Source organism: Calonectris borealis, chromosome Z, assembly GCF_964195595.1.
Source record: "Calonectris borealis chromosome Z, bCalBor7.hap1.2, whole genome shotgun sequence".
In the NCBI taxonomy this organism is placed as follows: Eukaryota; Metazoa; Chordata; class Aves; order Procellariiformes; family Procellariidae; genus Calonectris; species Calonectris borealis.
This window is the reverse complement of record NC_134352.1, coordinates 82,998,493-83,019,681: the sequence shown is the minus strand read 5'-3', so window position 1 is coordinate 83,019,681 and position 21,189 is coordinate 82,998,493. Positions and strand designations below refer to the sequence as shown.

The window sequence follows — 21,189 nt, the reverse complement described above, 5'->3', positions numbered from 1 at the left end:
CTGTCTCTTAGCAGGAAAAGATTTGTGGGCTAAACCCTCAGCCTGTAAAAATAAGTGCAGCTCCAACGAAATTGCTGGAGCTACTTTGCATTTCACCAGCCGAAAAGCTAGTCCTGAGCCCTCGCTCTTCTGGAGAAGTGGTTTTGGGTTATAGATCAACTCCTCACCATGTACTTGGTCCAGGACAAATACGAATAAGATTGTCTCCTGCCTTAAGAGTACGAAAGAAGAGATTTAACCTGGCATTTGTCAGAAATGCATCTGTTCTCATCGCCTATATCAGACAGAAAAGCCCACTTTTGAGTGGCACAGGCTGGATGCTCTGTGGCTGTCCATATAAATGCAGGGAGCTGGGCTGAGGCCAGAAGCGTGGGTGAAGGGTTGGATGCCTTCCAGGCGGCAGGTCTGAATCTGTAAGAGGAGAGGGTTAGCTCAGCTATCTCAGGTTGCAGTTCCCCTTGAACCATAATTAATGAAAGATAAACATTCCCAGGCTGCTGAGGTGAACTGTCAACTGCAAATGTAGATTTATCTGAATTCATTTGGCTCCCTCTGGATCCGCAAGGGTCTGAAACGAGATTGTGATATGATTTTCTTTGTACATACAAGTCATTTGCCCTAAATGTCGTTGTTTTTTTGTTTTTTTTTTTTTTTTCTTTCAAATGGATTAAACAGTGGTGTTTACTCCTGAGTATTAATATTTTCTAGGCTACTAGACAAATGAATAATTATGTGGTTTGGTGATTTTATGTGCCTGTAAAGAAACATTAGTTACTCCCTCTTAAGTGTTCAGTGCCGTACTCTTCTCGTTTTTGGTCATGTCTCTTCAATCACTGTTCCCCTTTTTTCTGTAGTTCTTCTTTATAAACCACCTGGGCACTGTTGTTACAGACCTTAGTCTCGTGCTTTGCTTTCATGCTCCATTTGCTGCCACAGTCTGGTATGTTTTTGGAGGTAACCAAACAAGTTTCCTCCACGTTCTCTCTCCTGCAACATCTTCAGCTTTTGATCTTCTCCTGGAGAGCTTTCTCATCTTTGTCATGAGGATTTACCTTTCTCTCTTGAACTGGAGGTCACTGCTGGGATGTGCATCTTCTCTGCGATATGTGTGGGATGTGGGCTGGAGAAAAATTAAGTTATCTTTTGTCATATTTTTGCCTTGTTGAAGCTCTGTAGAGGCATTTGAAGCATATTTGAAGGGGATGGTTGGTGCTTTGATCAAAACCTACCAAGCTATGGGGAGACTCAGCCTCTTTCTTGGTGAGGAGCACAGGCCAGCCAGAGAATCCCAGCAGAGCTGTGAGCTTTGAAGAGGTTCATTTAGAGGAGAAAAAACCAGAGGCATTATTAAAAAATGCAGGAAAGAGTATGTTCCAAAAAATAGTCAACATATAACTGAAAAATTGGACACACACACAAAACGAGAGTTCTTTTCATGATCCAAATAGAGTTACCAAGGATGGCAGGAATACGTAGTGATTGCAGGTGCCTGAGTGATTGCATTTACTTCTCTGAATAAAACCTGTCAGGTTCCCTGTTGAATGCCACACATTTCTGAAGGAGAACAGGTTACATTTTAAGTGTTCCTGCTTGAATGATCCTCTATTCCCTGTATTCACGTCCACGACATCATATGCCCATGGCCCTTTGACAGTGACAGTGCCACAGATTCTTATTTACCCAGCAGGTGCTATTGGCAGCCTGGATTAATTTACATTACAGGTATTAATTACAAGGAAGGGCTATTGTTCGGCCTTATGCTGCTTGGCTTGAGTTTATGAAGCCTTAGGATTGTGTGACTGCGGCTGAGCCTTTATACAAGGGACCAGCTCAAAGCTGAAGTCAGGAGATGGTTTTCCTTTGAGTGCTGCAGGTTTTGGATCACTCTGAGGGTGTCTGATGTCCTACCAAAGCGGTGGGGGAGGAGAGAATTCATAAAGCTTGTAGCTGCACTAATAAGAACTACTGACCCAACGGAGACACAAAAGCAAATGAAATTTGGGAGCGGGTTTTCAGCCTGTTGTTTGATATCTTCAGAGTGGTCATGAATCACTTGTGTCACTCTGTGGACAGACCCTTGTGTCTCCCATCTCATGGTGACTCTCATTTGGTTGGACTTCACCCTGCTTTCCCTGGCAGTTTGCAGCCCCAGAGCTGCTCTGCAGCCCCAGTCTGAGCCCAGTACGTGGCATGAGCGCTATGGTGGGGCTGAAAGACATCTCTTGGAGCCGGGCACGGCACTGCCCATGGGAACCTGCTGAAGGTGGGACACCAGGGCCATGTCTTTCTCCATCCCTGTGTGTGTAATGGGTAGAGCTTTTATCACCCAGCTGTAAAGCAAGGAGTCCTGAGATTTGGTCTTCAGGTGGGTTGAAGGGTGTCTCAAGACATCATAGGGGAATATTTTTGCAAGGATACATTTTGTCCTCATTCATAAAAGAAGCTGAGGTTTGGTCGGGTGATATGTTAATTATCCACGGGCCATCTTCTCCCTAGGGTAACAATAAGCTGTTACCAGTATCTAGCTGGTTCAGGTTAGTCTCCGCAGTGTGACGTCCAGTTTTCCTCAGAACGAGGGAAAAAGTTGGGTTATCACCAACACATATTGATTGTTCTTAATTACCCTTGAAATCTCTCCCTAATCAAAACAATTATCTGTACTCGCTCTTTTATTGAGAGAAAGCAGGAATATTCATTTGCAAAGGGGGCCTTTACTCACTTCGTCCTTAAAACCATGTTCAAGAGCACAGGTACCTGAAAATTAATTCAGACTTCTGTACAATTGCAATTTATGCTAACCTGTCAAATTTTGGTCAATTCTTGCCAACCTGCCTGTTGCAAACGAGGCTTAGAGCCAAGGACTGATTTCCAGCTGGCTCTTTGGCCATCAGCACCCTGAAATTTTTTAAGGTTGGACACGATGGGCTATAAATGTGCACGGGACAGCAGCTCACGTCAAACTGTTTCAAGGCTGTGTGTTCACAGTAGGACAGAACCGTGTGTATGACCTCAAACTATAAAACTCCTTCATTCTCTACTTTTTCTGGGTAAAGTTTAGTCTAATTTGGTCTATTAATAACGAATGTGTTTACAACGGGTGCGTTACGCAGCACAGTACTGAGGAGCAGGGAAGTCACAATGCGTGGCACACCCAGACCTTGAGGATGAGAGCACCCAACACAATTGCGTTGCCTTTATTTTTTCCATACTTAAAAGTGCCGGGCGTTGGTCATCTATTGTTTTTTGTTATTATTAATATTCTCTCAGGAATGGATTGCAAGACCAGATTAGGTGTAGCTGTGCTATATCTAGGGCCGAGTCTGCCTGGTCTTTTGCAGGCAGACCTAAGTTTTCTGCCTTGCTGAGACAAGAACCAGCTTTGAACTGGAAGTTTGATGGTTGTGTCAATTCTGGCCTGATTTGGGGTTGATATATGGTGCATCTGAGAGTTTGCATGGCTATGTCCTAAGGGCTAATGGCTGTAAGGTCACACTGAGCAATTGGGAACCGGATTCCTGTAAAGGCAGATGAGTGGTGAAACGTGCCCGTGTGCTCGTGCATGCAGAGGGTAGTCTCGCCTTTAAAAAATGAGAACAATATTTATTATAATTACAAATGAGAGAAGTTCAGCCGATCAAGTTGCAGGTCAGGCTCAATCCATTAGTCTTTCACAAGTTGCTTTGAATTATTGGTCTGTCCTCGTCTGGGGCAGAGTTAATGAGATCACCCGAGGAGACTTGGACAGTTTGTGTTCATGGTGGGTCAGAGGAGAAGACCACAGGCAGAGAGAGCTTCAAAGGCAGGAAAGGCAGTTCTTCCAGACGTTACGAAGGCAATCTCTGCACGCAGTGAAGGAGCCTGTGCTGGACTTCTCTGCCTGGTGTGCTTTTGAGAGCATCTGGGCAAGCACACGTAGGGTTAACATGCCCTAGATACTCTCCGAGGTTTTTAGATCCACTAGGACCTAAAACTCATATATTTGAGCTGGGAATGTGAGCTGTGTTATTTCTTTCCTCTGCGAAGGAGGTTTGCATTAAGACTTCACAGTTCGTTGTCCAGAGTTTTAATGTTGGCTGACTTAAGACTTATGAGGCACTGACCTGGCCGTGGCTTGAGGAAACACTTGGGGCAGCAGGTATTGATGCACATGCTCGACTTTGAGTAAGTAGCTAAATCCTTCCTGTCCCGACGGGATACGCGTGTCCCTAAGGGCTGGACTGGGTCTGAAGTGAAGCTGTGGCCAATATTTCTCAATAAGGTACTGGCGCTAGAAGCTCTGATAAGGAGCAGGGTTTTGGACGCGAGGTACCGGTCGATGATGCCCTGTGGGCTTTGCAGCCTCATTTTACAAAGCGCCAGGCCTGGAGAGTGGGACTGGGTCCCTCTCCTGTCTCCCCTGAGTCATGATTCAAAATGAGGTGTTACATTTTGGAAACTTTCATGATCAGAAAAACTAAAAAGATTATTTCTGAGGATGTAGAAAGGGGGGGGGGAATGAAATATTAATAGGTGTTGCCTGCTCATTAAAACTCATCTTTATTTACACTGAGAACTGGAAGTGTATAATCAGCACAGGAAAATGCAGCTAAATATATTTATGAAATAAATATGGGTTGTTTACTTTTGAATAATGGTGAATACCCCCTGTATTAAGCATGAGGCCTTGCAGCAGTAATATATCTTACTACCCAATAGATAACACTGGAAAAAACCTATCATGCTACCTGGCACACTGAGTATCCAAAAATGTCTTTTTCCCCTCCCTCCCCCCCAAAAAAAAAAACTTCAGTTGGTCTAATAAGGATTTTACTCTCCCTGCAAACTTTGCCCATCTTATATTACCATAAACAAGTCAGCTATGGACATTTTGCTCATAATGTATTTTTTTCCTGTTGTTTTGTCTCTAAAGATGGGTAAGGGAAATGAGAAATTGAAATGGAGGAATAAAAAGAAACACTGGTGACTTGTAAACCACAAGGAAGACAAGATGCACAGAGCTCAGAAATGGGGTGGAAATGGAGATTCGTAATTCATATAAAGGACCTCATGTTTCAAGAGGAAATATTTTGGAGAGGCATGAGACTTCTCTATGTGTGGCTGGGATATAGATCTATATGTATGCATCACAAAGCAGATAGCACAGCACGTTTGTGAAGATGGGAGATAGTTTTGACCAATTATGTCTAGATATTGTAATTATTTCAACTATCAGTTTTGAAATAAAGTAACTTTATTTAAATATATTATTTATCCAAAGCAAGACTGAAGTACAGTGATAATAATATGATTTTAAATAATACTGTAAAATTGTTTCATTCTTCATTCTGAGAAAAAATATTTTATGCAAGAGATTATTTTCAGTGACTTCCCCAATTTTGATAGTAGCAGATCTGGGGAAAGCAGGAAGCGGATATTTCTTTTGTGAAATGTCTGCCCTTTTTTTTTTCATGGGTTCCCACCCTGGGACTGAACTAATGAAAAATAATGAGAAATCTTGGAGAATTAGATGAACGAGGATTTCCGTGCCGCTGTCACGAGGTGGGTTGCCCTGTGCTAAGCTCCACGCCTCTGCAACAGAACCGCTATTGGCTCTTGAGCAAGGTCGTTTATAGCTCACTTCAAAATGTCGTCATCGCTTTGAAGTTGCAGTAGGAACATCAGTTTAGCATATCCTACAAGCAAAGACTCCTGCATGTGGTAGATTTGCAGAGGGATGATCTGGGCTGAATCCTGATATATTAACTGTTTTGATGCATACTTTGATTTCACGTAAGAGCCGCGCAAAATGAGGATGAGTATCGTGGTCTCTGGGCTGGATGGGGAGACTAAGCGGCTGAGTTCATTACAGGAGGGGCACGAAGCAGCGGTTGAGGATAATGCAACATTCAGCAGAGAAAACATAATTGTTTCCTTTCCCCATGTCTTATGCCTCCTTGGGTGGCAGCAAGAATATCTCTTTCTTAAGAACACACTTTTAGAGAGGTCTTCTGAGATTAATGAAATACTAATCCGGAGTGGCACCAACCTTGCATCCTTGGTGCTGCCTCTGGCAACGTGCACCCCAAATCCATGCAAAGGCTCTTCAGCCTTTCTCCCCCACTAACACCGTGTTTTGGCAGGGGTGCTCATGGCCAAAAGCAATGCGCAGCTCTTTCTTCATCAGCATCCCCTGAACTCCAGGTGTGCTTGTAATCTGCATTTCCAGTTTGAACCCTTGGTTTAAGGAGCTGTTCACTACCTCTGAAGGTGCAGCTCATTAAGAAAGATAGTCGTCAATTACTCTTGACAGAGATTAATTATTCTCAAGCTCTAAAGCAACCCTTTGAATTCAACCCTTTCCTGTATGGGGGGAAAAAAGTCTTCCTTAACTGTGTGCAATTGCTTTGTGCAAGAGCAGGCCATGCTTTTGAGACAGAGATAGCTCCTGGTGAACTCAGCAGGGCTCCTGCGCTTGTACAGGGTTTGCTTTAGGTTCTCATCATGTCTTGCTCTGAGTAGCTATCTCCAGGGTCCCTGCTACTGCAGCAGAGACAGGTGTAATGATTAGGGCTGGGCGAGTTTTCTTCTCTGCAGTGTTTGCAGAGACTCCAGAGATAATGCTGTGTTGTGTGAAAATGCAGTAAGGCATCTCCACCAGAAGGTCAGGAGAAGCTGATCTAGGAAGATGTGGTGTTAGCCTGGTGGGATGGGCTCTTTCCCAGACCAGAATTAAATTCAAATGCTTGCTCTGAATCAAGTGTGTTGGGATGCCAGATCCCAGCTTTGTGCCCTAAACATAGGCTGTCTGATCTTTTAAGATTGCTCTGACCAAGAATTCTAGCTGTCACTGAGGAACATGCTGTCAGAAGTGGTATAAAGGAGCTTCCATTTTGACAAGTCAGTGCTTTCCATCAAGAAGAGATTTTGTCAGGCAATTTCTGGTGGGCTGGAATGACTGACTTGATCTGACAGCCAGGAACCAAGGCATATGGACGTTAAAGCACCTTCCTGAGCGCATGCAAAAAGGCTGTGGCAGGCTCAGGTTGAAACTGCGCCTTGCCTGCAGATCCAGCCCCCTGCCTCTGCCTCTAGCAACAATTCTTTTTCACTTTTCATTCTAACCACAAATGTATTTCTTTGCCAGCAGCAATTCAAAGACAGTAGCGTTGCCTCTTCCCTAGCAATTCCCCCTCCACCTCTTCTGAAATCTGCCTGCTCAGTGCTGAGCAGTACAGGATGGATCTTAAACATTGCCACCCTTGGGAGCACTGTGAAAACAGAAGGATAATTGCTAAAAGTTGCCTTATGAGAAGAATCCATCGCTGCCTACGACTTAGCTCCCTGCTTTTAATGCAGCATGTTTGGCTTCTGAAGGCTGTGACATTTCTTAGTTGTTGGATGCTGTGCTGCTGCCCTGCTCCGCGGCAGGTCACGCGCAAGGGAGGTAGGCAGGGATGTCTAGCAGGGAATTCACTGTGCCCTGCAGGAGGTGATAACTCTAGGTAATGAAGCACAGTTGACTCTGTTTCCCTGCCTAAATCTGGTGCTCCTGCTGCTACAAACTCAGCAGCTTGTGCGTAAATGCCCTATCTAATGCCCCAAATAGTATTAGCTGCAAGATTTCTTTAGGCAATTCCATCCTATGGTGTTTCAGGTGACCATGATAACATATTGCTAAATAAATGGCATTAACAGATGAATATCAGGTGGCTGAGCAGTCAGCTGCAGCTTGCAGGTGGAGGGATTTGGCTGGGATGTGTCCTTGCATTTTCCATGGTTGGAGGCAGGAGAGAGGTTGCACGAGAACACCCAGGGGTGCTGGGGCTGGATAAAAAGATCCTGGGCAAGGTGTTGGGCTAAATGCTGCACCCTGGCTCCTTGGGATGGAGATGGCAGTGGAGCCAGCCCAGAAGGGATATATGAGGGGGTAGGAGGGCTGCACCCCCATGCCCATCATCTCCTGGCAGCAGTGCTGGGAGTGCCTGTGGCATCACAGCCCTTCACCAATATAAACCCTCTTCTCAGTGGAAAGAGCCTGTCTCTAGCCCACGGTGCAATATTAATCCTCCCTCTTAGCTGTTGAAAGCCGTGGCTGAGTTGATTAGCAACAGACAAGCTGCTTGACTATCACACCTCTGCTAAATTAACGCGGTGGGGTCATATCAGTTAGTGCCACCCCCACTGCTTCCCTGAGATGGCATCCTGGCAACGTCTCCGCATGCCTTCTTGGGACAGCTTGGTGTGTCAGTGTGTTGGATGAGAGATGCCAGGGGGAGCTGGATTGTCTCTAACGGAGCAGGCACCCAGCTGTAAAGAAAAGGAAGGTGCTGTAACCATACAGGACGTTTGCGCTTGTGTGTTGCAATGGGGAGAGGAAAGACAGCAGAAAATAGTTACTGCTCTCGCTACTGAGTTTTTGTTAGCTGTTCTGCTCTCGGCATCTTGCAGTTCGTGCCTCCGAAGCTGCTAATTTTGCTTCTAGGAAAGCTCCCCTCCCCGAGCCTGTGCTGCAGCGAGCCTGCACTGCTAGATGGAGTCACAGCTTTTACCAGCCGTACGTTAGCGTTTTGCATGTTCCCGGTGCTAGGAGAAGCATTCAGAAAAAAAATATCCAGGCAACATCTTGATCTCTGTTTTGCAGATGAACTCAGAGCCATGTATTGAGATTAAAAAAAGCCAAGTAGGTATTTTTGAAAAGATGATGTTGCTGTTTTAAATAATACATGATTAAGGGCTTAAGAGGGAACAACATCCACCCATGCTTAAAATGAAGAGTGCTTGACTTCAGCCAGATCTCTGCCTGGCTGCAATGAGAGCCTTTTCCTGCAGGCTTCTAGCAGCTGAATCCTCGCTGTCTTTTTGAGATGCAGCATCCCTTTCTATTTGCATTTGCACATCCACCCTGTCATTCTGTGAGATGTGCTGATGTATGAAGCACAGAAGGACCCCTGAGCAGAATGAAGAGCTACTCTCTCTGCTGCAGCTGAGTGTCGAATTGCTTAGAGAGGGAGAGAGCGTTGGCAAAAATTCAGTACCCCTCAGGATTCATCCCGTTTGCTTCCTGAAGATGAAGGAACTAAAACTGTCCTGTACGCAGAGCTGAGTGGGGCAGGTACGGGGACTGGCTGGAGTGCACACAGTTTCAGAATTGGGAACGTATGAAAAAAATTAAGGGGAAAACCTGGTGAGCACACGCTAGGCGTGATCCTGTGCTCTGTGAAGCAGGGATGTGCTATGACCGAAGCCAAGGACCATTAATGCTCCTGGAGTAGCTTCACCTGTGGAAATACATCTGCAAGGAGCACGCAAAAGAGGCATTCGAGCACATGCCGTGCACTCCAGCTTTCCTTATGTTTTAGGGGACAACATAAAACCCTTGCAGCACAGTGCCCTGTGATTGCCACTAGCCTAAAATGACAACCCAAGGCATTTGCCCATCTCTGCGGGCTCAGGAATCAGCTCCGTCTATGGGGTCTCCGTGCCGACACTCTGACAGCAACATCGTGTGTGTAGAGAGCCCTTGGGAGCACTGGGGTGTTCTGAGCAGGTTGTCAAATGATGTCATTGTAAACCTTAGATTTGAAATATAGCAATGCTGAGAAACCTTTCAAGGTGTTGGATCTGGCAAATAATTTTACCAGCGTTTTTCTTGCTGACCAGACGTATTTCTGCAGAAGCTGTAAAGGTGCCCTTCCTGCCCAGATTTTGGTCACTGCTGCTGATTGCTCTTGTTCTCTACATGTCCTCCTTGGTGCTTGGCATGTGTTCAGGCATCCTTCTGGTCTGTACTTCAGAGGAATAAAGCCTGATCCTACAAGGGTAATTGAAGTTCAGTCACTGATGCTTGTCCTTTTGTGGATCCTTTTATCCCATCAGGTTCTTCTGACCCCTGAAAAGTGGAGTGGAAAATTAATCACCGACATCAGAATAAATATTCTAGAGGAGGTGCAAGGAGCAAAGCTTCTTGAAAAATGTGGTCTGTGATTAAAGATCCCAATGCACAATGGGTCACTTTTAGTTAGAGCAGCTTAGTGGCCAAATGGGAGCTGTAAACTGCACCATCTCTATCCTTGGTTAATGCAAATGAAATCCTTTGGTGTTGGCCTATCTCTCTAGCAGGTTGTTAGAGCTCTAGGAACTGAAGCAAAAGAGTTAAAGAGAAACATTAAGGCATTTTCTCCCTTGTCTGAGCCTGGCTCTGTCCTCCTCTTTCTTGTTATTTAGTATTTATTGCACTTTTGTAATTATTATTTTATTTGTTATGACATGTTTTGCGATGGGGCACGAGGAACGTCAGCTCGATTTTTAGCCTTTTCAGAGCATGTTCATTAAACCGTGACAGGTGATTTTCCCTTCTGTTTGGGCTCTGCCCTTGTGCTCCTCACCCTGGGAGCTGAGCGCGTCTTTATAATTCATGGGATGGTCCAACAACCGCTTCTCGTACTCTTGCTCTCACATCCTCTGCCTCAGGGGGAGCAAGTGCACCAAAGTGTCTGCTGTCTTTTAGAATAATTTTTAATATACACTGATTACGGTGGAGGAGGCAGGTGACCTGGGAGTGGTAACCCAGGGTTTGTCATGGTCCCTAGCTCCTGAGGTAATTAATTTCTGGTGTTGGCTGGGAAGCCCGGACAAGTTTCTCCCCTAATTTTGCACCTGCCAAAGGGAAAAAGTTGCTCACCATCAATCATGGTGCAAAGAGTTTTATTTTTGCGAGGGAGTTATGCGTGTTGTGGCCTGTGCATTTGTCCCTGTTGCAGAAGCAGCATGCCCAGGACTCAGAAATAAAGAGGTGATGTAGCGCAGAGCTTGTCCAACCCCCCTGCAACGAACAGGGACATCTTCAACTAGATCAGGTTGCTCAGAGCCCCATCCAACCTGACCTTGAATGTTTCCAGGGATGGGGCATCTACCACCTCTCTGAGCAACCTGTGCCAGTGTCTCACCACCCTCATCATAAAACATTTCTTCCTTATATCCAGTCTGAATCTCCCCTCTTTTAGTTTAAAACCATTCCCCCTTGTCCTGTCGCTACAGGTCCTACTAAAAAGTCTGTCCCCATCTTTCTTATAAGCCCCTTTAAGCACTGAAAGGCCGCAATAAGGTCTCCCCGGAGCCTTCTCTTCTCCAGGCTGAACAACCCCAACTCTCTCAGCCTTTCTTCATAGCAGAGGTGTTCCATCCCTGATCATTTTTGTGGCCTCCTCTGGACCCGCTCCAACAGGTCCATGTCCTTCTTGTGCTGAGGACCCCAGAGCTGGACGCAGCACTGCAGGGGGGGTCTCACCAGAGCAGAGGGGCAGAATCCCCTCCCTCGACCTGCTGGCCACGCTGCTTTGGATGCAGCCCAGGACAGGGTTGGCCTTCTGGGCTACCAGCACACCTTGCTGGCTCATGTGCAGCTTGAGGGCTTCTATGATGTCACGTACTGTTCAGTAGTAGATTTTGCATTAATCTTTATCAGGTTTTTTTGTGTGTCTTGCTGTCTGTCTCCAGCACTGGTTTTGCACAGAGGATACGGCACTAGACATCTGTCAGGGCTGGCTGATTTTGCTTGGAGGAACAAGGTAGTCAGGTAGACTTTGGCGGTAGATTTTGGAAGTTGCTCATGTTTTCCCCAAATACAGACACAGTGAAGGCCATGGGAGTTTTCTTATTGATTTCAGAAGAAGCTGAGCTCACCCTTGCTGTCCTTTGGAGCCAAGTTAGACCCATCCTGATCCCTCTGAAGAACTTGCTTCTCAAACTCACTAACATGTGTGAAATGTTCATGGTGTGGCTCACCCACGTGATTTTTGCATTGCTTGGTGCCACACATGATGTAGCTCCTGGGCTTTACTCCTGTTTCTCCATTAAATGGAAAGAACTGGATTATTTTTTTTTAAACTGGACAGAGTAGCAGAGTGGTTACCTTCAAATTTTTGTGTTCATGCAGCGTGACTGACCTTTCCTCAAAATACTTCTTGTCACCAGCCAGGCTTAATACAAGCTAAGCTGCAAAAATAGCTCTAGGATAGCATTCAGACCAGAGGGGTCAGGTCTGAGCTGGGACAGATGGCTGGCTCTGTAATTGATGTTTTGAAAAAGCAAGGCTGGTGTGTAGGTCCATTTAATGGCCATGTATCAACATCAAAATTGGCACCTTCTTCTCATCTATTTCAGCTTTCAGTAACAAGGCCAGGAACCGAATCATCTTTTCCTCTTACCCAGGGCAGTGGGCAAGAGTCAGAGCTCTGCCTATGGATTTTATTCCTCTTGTGGAGGAAAGTGTCAGCGTATAGGATCCAAGAGCCGAGGTCCAGACATTGCTTTCAAGATAGCATCAGCACAGGCTGAGTTGGTTTATACTATCATCTTTTTTATCAAATCATCCAGTTATTAATGTATTGAGATTTCTGCCTCTCTCCTTGCAGTCAACAAATACGTGGTCCGAGTTTTTACTGGTGAAGTTAGCGGCAGTGGAACAGATGCGGACGTCTTCATTAATATCTTCGGTGAGAAAGGAGACACAGGTATTCAAATGCAAATCATTTCCTAAAATATTTCTTCCTGCTCTGCAGGCCTGCGATCTGAACAACACACAGCAGCAATCTGGCAAATGCAGAATGATTTGGCTGAGTGAAAGGCACAACAAGTGGTGTTGTTAGCTCTGGGGTTTCTCACATCCACAGCTCCTGGAAGCTGCGTCTGCAAAGCAGCACCCGTAGCTGGGCTGCGAGCATGACTGAAGTTACCTCCCACCAAAAAACCCCAACCCTGGGCAAATGCAGCATGAACCACCAGCATAAACCAGTGCAATAGGTGCCAGCCCGCTGAGGGATCCAACACCAATGTGTATTTACAGTGCGTGCAGTGAGACCTGCATCTGAGTGAGATGTCCCATCTTTCTGTGGCCCTGGATGGACAATGCTGTCCTTTCAGTGTGGCACAGGCTGTGGCTGAGCCTGCCTGGCCATTCAGAAAGACAATCTAACCAAGGTTTATGTTACCTGGCTTTTAATTAACGGTGGTAGCTTTTTTTTTTTAATGTAGATTGTACTACAACAGTGGTCTAGGAACCTGAATTTATTTTTTTTAAAAATACTTTTAACTGAATAATACTAAAAGATGTGCCCAGACCAAGCTCTCTGGGTCATGCCATGGAGAAGAGTGGGCGGAAATTCCTGGAGACCCAGCTAGCAAATATTCTCTCTCTTCTATACTGCACCTATCCGGAAAAATTCAAGAAAAAATGACATGATGTCTGCCAAGTGTCCTTGAACAGATTATGAAACCTAGTGGATAGGTCTCATCCTTGATTAATTCTCCAGACTCTTACAAGGGGATTCATCTGATCTCACTGGAGACATCTGAAAGTGGGAGTCTAAATCTAAGCCGGTTGTCCAGGCACTCTGTCGTATCTACTCAGAGGAATAACACCCCTAGAAAATGATTCATCCCTTTCTAAGGTAAGTGGGATGAATTGCCCTCTGACACCTTTCCCTGCACTGGTGCCGTGGGCAGCTTCAATCCCACTCGCAGCATCGTTCGAACGCAGGAACAGCGTTGGTTGCAACTGGGGTCAGCGCTTTAATACTTTTCATAAAGGCAAGCTCCTGTGAGATCAGGAAAAGCCAATATCTCCTGGTTGGGTCTTAATTTGAAAATAAATCCTTCCTGTGTGATGCAGCAAAGAATCCTATGTCCTGAAATGTCAAAATCTGCAGCTTGTGACCAAAGTCTTTTTTAAACAGTTTGGAGATTTTTAAAGACATTAAAAATAAAAGGGAAATGTGGTGGTATGAAAAAAAGATGCAAGAGCCATCTGGATACACATTTCTGAAAACTCTGAGAGCTGTAAGTAACTGTGACATTACAGTAAAAATTCTGGTCTTTTGTGTGCTTAAAAAAAGGTACCTTTTTTATTAGAATTTAAATTCCTCTGCCTTTACCTTCAATCCTGGTTGCAGAGAGCTGGTACCTGGAGAATATTTGATTCAGTCAGTGGTGACATTCCTAAATATTTCCTCACTTACAAACACGCATGTGCCAGTAACCCTTTCCTCCTTGGTTCTTCTATATTTATTTTTTCTCAGGTGTGAGGAAACTGGACAATGACAAAGACAACTTTGAAAAGGGAGCAGAGGACAAGTTCACACTGGATGCTCCGAATTTGGGAAGGTTAAGGAAAATTAATATAGGTCATAATAACAAGGGTGGCTCTGCTGGCTGGTTCCTCGCAAAGGTTAGTTACTCCCAAGATGTTTAATATAAGCATGTTATGGGATCAAAATGTCTCGCTTTTTACCCTTTCGGTGGTCTGATGCCAAGAAATGGAAGGATGTCAGGTGGCGATACAGGTTCCTGGTTACTGAGAAAGGCACAAATCAAGTTTTCACCTTTCCAGAAGTATCCTCTCGCTTTTTCTGCAGAGCAAAGGGGGGCTGATGAAGCTCTGTCAGCAGCCTGGTGCATGCCAGTGTGGTGCATCTAAATCAGGTGCAGCAGATTCAGGTTGGGTAGTTAGAAAATGAGGGACAATCTGGGTTTAGGTAAATTGTCGAGCATCTCAGGGGACTTTGCGGCAGTGAGAAAATCCAGTTGTTAAGACTTGAATTTGCCTGCTCTAATAGTATTTCTCCTGTCTCAGTCACTGCAGTTTCTTTGACAGATGAGGGAGAATTCTCCAAGCTGGGGCCTCTGAGCCCCCCTCTCATTCTGTTGACTTAACTCATGACCAAGACGGTAAAGATACCAGAGTCTAAGTAATAGCTGTTCACACTGGAAATTTGCAAAGACTTATAGCTTGGCCAAATTTAAGTGATTTATCATCGGCACAGCAAAAAAGATATACCTGCCACAAAGATCCTTTTCTTCCACTCTCACTTTCCTCGTCATTTTAATCTCCTGCTCTAAGGCGTGAAGGTATTGCAGCTTCTAGTGAAATGATTGAAGGACTATTTTAAAAGGAGAAAGCTATGACTCTTTCCTCTAATCTCATTTTCTTTCCTCTGCTAGTGTAGTTTAACACAGTTGGCTTTAATCCGCTGAAGATCTGACCCCAGATTTGTAAATCCTAGATAACAGGGTGGTTTGATGTATTACAAATGCAAATATTAGCACATGCTTTTCCACCGTCACCATACACTGCACTAAAAGTTATTATGTTGGTTGTCCATGAAAAATGCAGAAGGTGAAAAACAGAACTGTTGTCCTCCCTGTAATAAATAGGGGGAAAAAAACCACAGAAAAGGAACCTCATTTGCACATTACAGATGAAGCCTGCATGACATAATTTTTGGTGTTGGTGAGGTTGCCTAAGTCCCAAAGCCTGAAGCAGTGACTAGTTGCAGCCAACACATTAATCCTATGTTCCGCCACAGGAACCGCTGAGATGTTTGTGATTAAGTAAAAGGCAACTTTTGCCTTGCAAGTTCATCTGGAAGCTTGGAGAAATGAGCTAAACCGTAGCCCAGTTATCTTCTACTGTCGGTAGAGGTTTTTCTCTAATTTGCTCCAATATTTGGGGACTCTAGCGTTGTCACTCCTGGATGAACCTGCAAAGTATCTTTAGAAGTTCTTCTCATGTTTCCGGGGTTTTCAGTGTGGTTTATACTCAGAGCTGGTTTTCTACCTGTAAATATATGAATAAAGATATTAACAGGAACCCAAAGGGGATCAGAGGGGAATTTGAGTGTGGATATTTCTCCCGAACCTCATATATTTTAGTCTCTAAGGTTCCAGCACAGCACTGCTCTCTTGTGCTGACAATCCCAGCCCTGGCAGACACGGCTGTCCATGTCTATGGAGGTACAATGAGAATTGGTAATGCTACAGGCAACAGCACAGTGTGGGATGAGTGACAGGAGGGGAAGTTCTGGTTCACAAAGAATGGTTTCAGGAATCTATCAGAAAGGACAGATTTCAGATTCTCCCTGTTTGCTGTGAGGGCAGAGAAAAGTGGCAATGACTTTCTATCTCTAATAATGAATTTTCTTTCTCTGAGATATAAGCCATGCAGGTGAGTAGGGATTTGCATTTCTTCTTTTCTGGCTGAAAAACTTCAGTACTCTTCACTGCTTATTTAAAATACTGCAGTAACTTTATGGCCAAGCTTCAGGAACCCAGAAGATGATGGTGGTAAGAAATGCCTCAGCAGGAGGTGCAAGAAACTTCAAGTGGGTAACACTGGCTTAAAGGTGAAGATTGTTCCCGGGCTTGTGTCAGTCAAATACATCTCTAGACTAGGGCCAAGAGCCAAATCCTTCCAAATTAGAAACTATTCCTACCACAAGGTTTCATGGCTATCTTTGCAATGGTTCCATCCTGGAGTAACTGAGTAAGTTTAACACGATATTACTAGGTCACACATGCTGATCCGACAATCTTGGGTTGTCCTAAAATTCCTTGATATTATTTTATAACAAGGCTCTAAAACTGAGAAAGAAAGAAGACGGCCTGTTCCCAAAGCAGAACAAAGAGCTGCCGTTCAGCTGATGAAGAAGAGTAGCCAGCAAAAGGGCTCTGGAGAGAAGGAGGACAGGCCAGCCAGCTGGTCTTGCTAGCAGAGACATCTGGTCTCGTACACTGCGAGAGACGCAGATTGAGTTCACGGGATAAAAAAAAGAAAAGAAAAAAGCCTGGTTTTTACTCACTGATTGTCTGAAATTCTATCAGTACTAATTAGGGAGTGGAGAGGGATCTGCTTGAGTGTTGAATATATTAAATATCAGGTGAGAGTGTGTGCATTAACTTCTGCTCTTCTGTCATCCCCTCATGTAACACCTTTGCTTTTTCCACGTGTATTTTGCAAAGTGCTGTTTCTTTTCTCTTAGGTGATCATTGAAGACATTGGCAACAAATGTGTGTACCAATTCCCAGTTGGACGCTGGTTTGCTTTAGATGAAGATGATGGAAAAATCCAGAGGGACATACTTGTTGGGGGCACTGAAGCCACAGGTAAAGTCATGGGCTGAATCCATGGTGGGAAAAGCGAAGATACAAGGCCTAGTTAATACTCTAGCCGTGTTTTCTGTGGAAGATTGTGCTCAGGGAGACCTGCAGAGGACCATCTGCTGGTGACAGGTAGTTTTGTGTGAGGGTCCCTGAACTACCATCACATTTCCCACCTCCACATCTCAGTGGTGAAGCTGTGTAGGACCTACATGCTGATTTGGCACCTGCTGCACCTAGATAAGGGGCTGATGGGCAAAGGGTGAAAGAATGGACTTGTACTTCAGCAAGTCGCTCACCAGCCTTCAGAAAGTGGATTAATATTTCCACAGTTACCAATGTGCCACACAGAAGTGCATATTGTACTTCAGGTTCTTGGCTGGGGAGCTATGCATCCTTTTACAAAACAAGAAAGGCAGTGCCGAGCCCTAAAAGGGGTTTTTTGATTATCCAACATGGTTAGAGCAGAGACAACCAAAAGTTATGTCTCTGTTAAAAGAAACCTGGATGTAAAGTCAATAAAACGAATTACTGCGAGGCAGAAGACAATTTGGATAGCGTTCTGCCTGTATTTATTCATTAGCATGAAGGTAAACACTTTGACTATGTAGATAACAGCTGTTCTTTACTTTATGGTCTTCAACATCTGCAGTCCTCATACTCCTCCCTGCATGTGTGCAGGTGAAGCGGTCTGGGTGCAGAGTCCTGACTGCAGGATGCATGTTGGGAAAAATTAGGGGAAGACAGGGGAAATAAAATCTAAAAAAAATGCAATTCATTTACTAAAAGCTTCTCCTATTCTTCTACTATTCATGACTGTGCATTTTTTTCCTGCTTTCATGAGTTTTGTTGAAGATATTCCATACACACAGTAAAACATGCCTGAATACAATTTTTAATATAAACTTTAAAGAAAGAGAGGATTGTTTATAAGAGAGGGAGTTCTCAGGTTTCTACTTTGTCCAAAGTCCCTATTGAAATTTCTGGGTGATTTAAGCAAAGGAAGAACTTAGCCTAGACCTCAACTATTTTATATGTGGTCCGTAAAACGCTGTTATAGTTACAGAGGTGTCTCCTTATTTGATGCCACGACACAGTCCCGAGATATGTCTGTCCATAAGCCTCCTGAGAAGTAAGGCTTGTAGGAAAAAGTGTTACCTTTTTTCGACCAACATTTAGAGCTAGAAAAAACAAGTGAACTTTTATGCATATAGACTTCTTTTCAGAAATATTTTTCTTTCTTCCAGCTGGGCTAATACCTCTCCCAAGCCTTGCTTTGCTGAGATCTTTAGGATCTCAGAGTGGCAGTGAGGGTCCTTCTGGCTTCAGCAGCATCAGAGGCTGCTGACCCTATGTTTTCAGAGTTTTGTGATGCTGCAGATGTTGCCACCACTGTTTAAAGCATCCATCCTCTAACCATCCTCTGACGCGTCTGGTGCTTGGTACCTCTCAAAATCAAGTGACTGATTTAGTTGCCAATTCAATTTTTTGCCTGTCTTCACCTAATCATCACATGGTGATAAAAAGCCCATGCTTTTTTTGAGTGAATTTGTTGCCACAAACCTGTTTTGCTTGGACAGTTTGAAGGTAGCAGTGAGTATGTGTGGAATGAAAACAAATGAAGCATTGCACTGCGTGTAAGTCGAAAGCTAAAAAGACCATTGGGAAACCAGTAGAGCCCAATGTAAATCTAATCAAAAATTATTACTCTCTTTTTTCTCCCCTTCTTTTCTTCCTAACCGAATTCCTGATTCCTTCAGGTATTGTGTACAACGTTGCTGTAGTGACAGGAGATATCAGAGGAGCTGGCACAAACTCCAAGATCCACGTAATCCTCCACGGCTCCAAAGGCTTAAAGAACAGTGGGAAGATTTTCTTGGAAGGAGGTGAATTTGAGCGTGCCAGGACAGATCTCTTTAACGTGGAGATAGCTGCTCTTCTCAGCCCTCTCAGCAGAGTCACCATTGGGCATGATAATTGCGGCGTCAGTTCTGGCTGGTTTTGTGAGAAGGTGAGACTAAGCTGTTTGTCTGTAGCCAGCTGTCAGACTGTTTCCTATTCATAACCTGATCCCAACAACCAAACACAGTTTAAAAAAAAAAAAAATCCATTATTTGGATGACAATATCCCCGGTTTAGCAAGTCAATATTATACATAATGCATGGTAGTAGCTGATTGCCTCAAAGGCACATTAGATGCATAAGTCAATCACTCGCTAATTGGGTTGATTGCCCCTTTGCAGTCACAAAGATAGAGATTATTGTTTGCTCAGTGCCAAAAGCACCTTCAAATGTTCGCCCAAGGGGCCAGACAGAAATGCAATCTTGGGTTGCGCTGAGCGTTTCAAAGTTATCATCTATACTCAGACTTTCCTGAAGTTTTTAGATGCTGCTTTGGAGCTCAGAAAAAAAAAAGTGGCTGACCACAGCTGTTACTGGGAGGTAGTGGAGCAATATGTGATGTGAGATGGTGTACAAGATCAGCAGGAGCTAATGGGAGAATGGAGAGGGAGAGAGCCGCCTACCCTAAGGCTGGGAGGAAAAGCAGTTTTCCTGGAAAGCCAAATCAGTTTAGGATGTGTTTGAAGGCTTTTTGTATCTTGTGTTTCCTGCAAAACCCTGCTGCGCACTGGTGGGATGCAGGGCATGTGCTGCATGCTCACACGACGCCGACTCCTGCAGCCACGCTGCCTGTTCCCGTTGCCTTCCCCTTGTGGTGTTTTACCTCTTCTTGGTTGACTCATTTTGATGTGCTTCTGGAAAAGTGGGAATAACAGGACAGATGGATCCTAGCTATACTCCAAATTGGGAATTGTGCAACCAGTCCAGTTCATGTTGGTCCAGAAAACCTGATTTTGAGACCATCCCTGTCTTTGCTTCAGTTACTTAAGTTTTCAGTATCAAGGCTGCCGGTAGCAGAATATTCAAACTCACTTTTCCAGTCTCTTTTCCTAGGTGGTGGTTTACTGCCCATTCACTGGTATTGAGCAAACCTTCCCTTGTGGGAAATGGCTGGATGAAGATGAAGGAGATGGTCTCATAGAGCGGGAGCTCTACGAAATGGTCTCCCTGCGCCAGAGAAGACTGAAAAGTAGGTCCAAGTGCCCAGGAGCCTCCTTTGACCCCCCCATGCAACAGCACCCTGAATATCACCCATGCAACGTGACATGGGTAGACCCATGGTCAAGTAGAGGCTCAAGTGAATTGAGTCCTGCATGAGTTTCAGCTTTGAACATCCTGGTTTGGGGAGTTTAAAATGAAACTTTTAAAATATTTTGAAGAATTGCACTCATTTTCTTAAGGGAAGAAACTGGACCTGGCAGCCCTCCTAAGTTCACTGGGCTTAGGGCTGCCTCAGCCACCATCTCACCTTTGCAGACAAGCCAGGCTACATTTCTTATCACTACAAAAGCAAAGCTTTCCTGTTCCAAATGGAAACAAAACCTAAATATAACAAAAAGACGAACCTGGGGGAAAACAGGAAAAAAACCCAAACTCTTCCCACTAACTTCAACTTTTTTACTCTTGGCCTAAGAGAAAAACCAGCTCTTAGTCCCGTCCAGCTGCCAAACGTGCCTCCCGAGGCAGACGAGCGCTGCATTTGAAGCCTCTTCTCTAGAGGGAGGCAATGGCACAGGTTTGCTGGGAGGTGCTGCTCCGTGCGGCGCAGGGCAGCGTACCGGCACCTTCATCCATCCGCGCGCGGCTCCAGCGCCCGGCCTCGCTGGCTGGTTTTGCGCCAAGCGAAACCGATCGCTGCAGTCTCGCCTGCGCCAGCGCGTATGTGTAAGCAGAATGTTTTAATTAGGATAATAGATACAGTTTAATCCGAATGCTTCGGGTGGGCTCCTGCTTAAACAGCAGTTCATTTAAATAAGCTTTATCTAAATGTTAGTCAGTGTTATAACCACATTGCGCCTCTGACTCGGTCCATTTAACTAAAGCTTCTGCAACCTTTAACCCTCTATTATCAGCTCTGATTGTTATTGACAGGCTAATTCCCCCGCTGCCGCAGTGCAGGAGATAGACAGAGAGCATTAGCCTTGAGAAATCTGTGACCTTTAGCTGCCAGATTATAGAAGCGTAAGACTTGGAGTTAGAAAAGACCTATTATGTCATCTCGCCTATCTCCCTGTGCATATAGGACTGTCCCTTTCTGTAGAGCTGATCAAAGCTTGGTTCAACCTTACTTTGGGTATCCATGGTGAAATGGCTCCCTGCGCAGCGTTCGCAAGCTGTTCCCCCTGCGAATTGCAGCTCGACGTGTAGCTTGTATTT

The 21,189-nt window shown here is 44.8% G+C and overlaps 1 protein-coding gene across 1 annotated transcript in view; it reads left to right on the top strand.

The window, feature by feature from the left end:
• Positions 1–21,189, top strand: part of LOC142075841 (lipoxygenase homology domain-containing protein 1-like) — a 56,282-nt gene that overhangs the window by 29,202 nt on the left and 5,891 nt on the right. Inside the window, exons 5-9 of the mRNA XM_075137824.1 lie at positions 12,393–12,491; positions 14,055–14,203; positions 16,794–16,917; positions 18,672–18,922; positions 19,867–20,002. Coding sequence (XP_074993925.1) covers positions 12,393–12,491; positions 14,055–14,203; positions 16,794–16,917; positions 18,672–18,922; positions 19,867–20,002 — 759 coding nt within the window. The remainder of the gene's footprint in view (positions 1–12,392; positions 12,492–14,054; positions 14,204–16,793; positions 16,918–18,671; positions 18,923–19,866; positions 20,003–21,189) is intronic.